General features: G+C 63.5%; 2 protein-coding genes across 2 annotated transcripts in view; both read right to left on the bottom strand.

Annotated features, from left to right (window-relative positions):
- ALKBH7 (alkB homolog 7) overlaps window positions 1–122 on the bottom strand; it is a 16,899-nt gene extending 16,777 nt beyond the window's left edge. Inside the window, exon 1 of the mRNA XM_026660593.1 lies at window positions 69–122. Coding sequence (XP_026516378.1) covers window positions 69–122 — 54 coding nt within the window. The remainder of the gene's footprint in view (window positions 1–68) is intronic.
- A 1,333-nt stretch (window positions 123–1,455) lies between these two features.
- CLPP (caseinolytic mitochondrial matrix peptidase proteolytic subunit) overlaps window positions 1,456–3,977 on the bottom strand; it is a 4,908-nt gene continuing 2,386 nt past the window's right edge. The window contains exons 4-8 of the mRNA XM_026660592.2: window positions 3,744–3,815; window positions 3,123–3,219; window positions 2,750–2,937; window positions 2,318–2,423; window positions 1,456–1,758 (exon numbers count right to left, since the gene is read on the bottom strand). Of these exons, the coding sequence (XP_026516377.1) occupies window positions 1,595–1,758; window positions 2,318–2,423; window positions 2,750–2,937; window positions 3,123–3,219; window positions 3,744–3,815 (627 nt within the window). The 3' untranslated portion in view covers window positions 1,456–1,594. The remainder of the gene's footprint in view (window positions 1,759–2,317; window positions 2,424–2,749; window positions 2,938–3,122; window positions 3,220–3,743; window positions 3,816–3,977) is intronic.

The raw sequence follows: 3,977 nt of genomic DNA, 5'->3' as shown, positions 1-3,977 counted from the left end.
GCTGGAGATACACAGACTTTTTCTCCTTCTCGTGTGCAAAGCAGGAGCCTGGTACTCGTTCCCTGCACCCACAGCTTGTGCAGAGTCTCTGCGAGCCCCTCGAAACGGAGCCGGGCCCCCATGGGGGCAGCGCTGCCCCCGCCGGGCACTCAGGGGCCTGGTGCGGCAAGACACTGGGGCGGCAAGACACTGGGGCGGGGGGGGAGCTCTGCCCCTGCTGGGCACTCAGGGGCCTGGTGCTGCAGGACGTGGGCGAGTGGGGAGCTCTGGCTCTGGCCCCGCTGGGCACTCAGGGGCCTGGTGCTGCAGGACGTGGGCGAGTGGGGAGCTCTGGCTCTGGCCCCGCTGGGGCAGGGGCTTGGCCTCGGCCTGGGGGGTCCCTTGCAGTCAGTGCTGATCCCAATGCCCTAGGATGGCGCTAGGGGGCGCTGTGCTACCCCCAGGAGGGAAAACTGAGGCCCACAGAAGATCCCATTCAATCCGCACCGGAGTCGACACCAAACCCCCCTTTACGCAGCTTCCTGCTGCCTTCCCTAGAATCCACTCTGCCGTCAGCCCGACGGCCTCGTCTTTACCTCCTGGCCTGGACGACCCCGCAGGACGAGACCCGCGTGCTCCTCTCTCCCCCTCCTCCCGGGCCAACGCCCCCTTGCTCCAGGTCAGACGTTCCCTGTGCTCTACCCGGGCTAGCTTTAAAAGGCTCAGGCCACGGCCCTGTCCCGCCCCTCCCCAGGGGCAGGGCACGACCCAGGCCAATGCATTACATCACCCTTCTACAAGAGCCATTGTGGACCTGCCCTGCCCCACCCCAGAGGTGGCCGCATTTCAGTCCAGAGTGAACCAGACCCTTGTGTGGCGTTGCTGTGCACTGTTAAATAGCTGCTGCGCTCCACCCCAGAGGTGGCTGCTGCAAACCCTGCTTGGGGGTCTTTCCACAGTCCTATGCAAAAAACACGCTCGCTGGTCAGCAAAGACCTGCTGAGAATCATTCCCGAGCAGGGACTGTCCCAGCTGCTGGGGGGGGGGCACACAGCACTGGGCTATTCCCTGCTCCCTGCGGGTCGGTGGGAAGCAGAACTCAAGTGAGCGCAGCCCCCAGGCTGCTCCAAGAGACACAAGGGGACCAGGACATGGGGAGCATAAAGACACCCCCCCTCAATCTTAAGAAATATTTGTCTCACACATCTTCACCTGCTGACGTTACAGGGGAAAGGACCCAACACAGAGTGCGAACAGCTTGGCGAGTTTAATTTAGTAACGATCATTCAGCTAACGACTCTACACCAGGAGGGGGGCGCGTCCTTGTGACCCAAAGGTACCAAAATAATCGGACCCTGCCAGACACACCCCAGCTCGGACCAACACATCTCGCCAGCTGCTGGTGGGGCAGCAGAGGGGGATGCCCAGTGTGGGGTATGGGGTTGGTTTCCTCTTGCACCCGTTTTGCCAGGGGGGGGGGGGGGGTAATCTCAGCATGGGGCCCTGCCGCCCCCAGCCCTCTGCTTCGAGGGGTTGGTGTCTCCCAGCTTCTTCCCTCCTGGCTGGAACGATCCCCAGCCGCCTCTGTCGGTTCCCATCCGAGCCCAGAGGGCTCTCAGGGCTCAGCCGAGGAAGAGGAGGAAGGCGGGGAAGGCTCTTTCTGGACCAGCTCCGGCTCGTCCTCCCCGTCATGAGGGGGGTGGACCAGCACCTTGTCCAGGATCCCGAACTCCTGGGCTTCCATGGGGCTCATGTAGCGATCTCTCTCCATGGCGGACTCTGCAGGATAAGAGCACGGGGAAGGTGAGGGGTGCCCTGGGCGGGGGGGGAGCCTCTAGACCCTGGCCCAGGGCACATCACCCTCTAGTGACTGACCCAAAGAGAGAGGGGGGATAAAAGCCTTAACACTGCAGCAGCCCCTGGAGATCCCCCTGGAGTTCCCACATCTGGAGCTGAAGAGCAGAGGGGTCTAGCCCCGCTGGTGCCTCTGGGGCTCTGGAGTTAACAAACCCCTGCACTGCTTGAGATAGTTCACCCCATCAGTCTGGCCTACAGCATCCATTCCTTCCTGACCCCTGCAGTAGCAAGCAGCTGATGCCCTGAAGCATGAGAGCTGATCGCCCTGCCTTCAGGATCTGAACTTTGACCTCTCCACATGGGGGGAAGGGGGTCTGGATCCAGGCCCATTGGTGACAGGGGCCCCACTCCCTCCCATTTCACCCACAGAACGGAGACGTTTTGGGAAGCCCAGTACCGCTGTCCCCGCCTTCCCCTCCCCCATCAGCCTCTCTCCACCGGAGACCCCAGAGGACGGCTGGGAGATTTCGGGGGCACTCACCGATCACCTCCAGGGGCTGCTTGGTGTGCTTGGCGTACAGCCCGTTGATCTGCTTCTTCAGCGTCAGGATCTCCTCGGCTTGGATGGCGATGTCCGTGGCTTGCCCCTGCGGGGAGGCACCGTGAGGTGCAGCCTGGCTTCACGGAGCCCCCACCCCGACGAGTCCAACTGCAGCAGGCGCAGAGCAGAGCTGCGCCAAACTCGTCCCAGGCATCGCCCGGGAATGATCGGGGGCCTCTATCCACTCGGGGACGGCGACCTTAGGTCAAAGGTTCCCCCTAGCCCAGAGGGACCCCGAAGACCAGCAGCCAGAGGGGAACCCGCCCCCGTGGTCCAATCATTCCTCATCAGTGCCTGCTGGGGTGGCCCCCGCACGTCCCCCGCCGCAGGGCTCCCACTCCCGCCAGGGGGCAGACCGGTGCCCGGACTCACCCGCGCCCCTCCCGAAGGCTGGTGGATCATGATGCGGGAGTTGGGCAGGGAGTGCCTCATGCCCTGGGAGCCGGCAGCCAGGAGCAGCGACCCCATGCTGGCCGCCTGCCCCACGCACCAGGTGCAGATGGGGTTCAGGATGTACTGCATGGTGTCGTAGATGGCCAGCCCCGAGGTCACGGCACCACCTGGAGGGAGAACCGGAGAATGACGGCGAGGACCCAGCAGCGGGGGGGTGGCTGGAAGGAGCAAGGCCCCAGCACTGGCTGTGGAGCTCCTGGCTGCTCCAGTCCCAGCCTCTGCCAGCAGGGGGCACTTCGGGGCACGGCCGGCTGTTCTCACGGTGGCGCTCGCAGTCTGGGCTCCCACTCACCGGGGCTGTTGATGTACATGTGGATCGGCTTCTTGTTGCTCTCTGACTGCAGGAACAGCAGCTGGGCAATGACCAGACTGGCCACCCCATCGTCGATCTGCAGAGGGTGGAGAGAGAGGTGGCAGCGACCTGGGGAACTCCCAGCTGCAGGGGCTTGGAGAAGCAAATGCAGCGGCTGGGGCGGTTTGAGGCTTTTCCCCCCAAGGCCGAATCATTTCACGACCATTAACTCTCGTGGCTCAGAGAGGAAAGATCAGGTGAGGCAGCCTCCTGCTTCAGGGCGCATGGCTGTCAGGGGTCAGGAAGGAATTCTGCTAGCTCAAACCACTCCTCACCACCATGTGGGGTGGAACGCCTCCTCTGATGCCCATTGGTCTGGTCCAGTCCATTATTTGGGGTGGTGAATACAGGGATAGAAGGGCCCATTGGTCTGACAGCACAGCAAGAGGGTTTGCTGGCCCCCTGGTCCAGTGTATGTGTGGGGCTCTGGCCCAGAAGGACACTAGAGTGGCTGACCCCGTGCTCCCGTTAGAGACAGGGGGACCCCCCCCTTTTTCTCCTGTTGGGTGGGGGCTGCGCAAGCCCAGGGTGGCTGGGCCAGGAGCTGCCACGGACACTCACCGGCCCCATGACGCACACGATCCTCTCCCGCAGCAGCCGGGAGTAAATGTCGTAGGCTCTCTCGCCGCGGCCCTGCAACACACACCCGGAGCTCAGCCCACGGTCAGCACCCCTCCAGGGGCAGGGAGGGAATGCGGGGGGCACAGGGGAGCCTGGGAGGGGAGCAGGATTCATGATCGCGTGTGGGAGCCCTGGTTTCGCAGCTCACAAGTGAAATGAGTTTGGTGGGGCTCA

This window comes from Terrapene carolina, unplaced genomic scaffold (genome assembly GCF_002925995.2).
Source record: "Terrapene carolina triunguis isolate 2854851 unplaced genomic scaffold, T_m_triunguis-2.0 Scaffold833, whole genome shotgun sequence".
Classification (NCBI taxonomy): domain Eukaryota; kingdom Metazoa; phylum Chordata; order Testudines; family Emydidae; genus Terrapene; species Terrapene triunguis.
The sequence above is the reverse complement of the archived record's forward strand: the minus strand, read 5'-3'. Positions and strand labels throughout refer to the sequence as shown.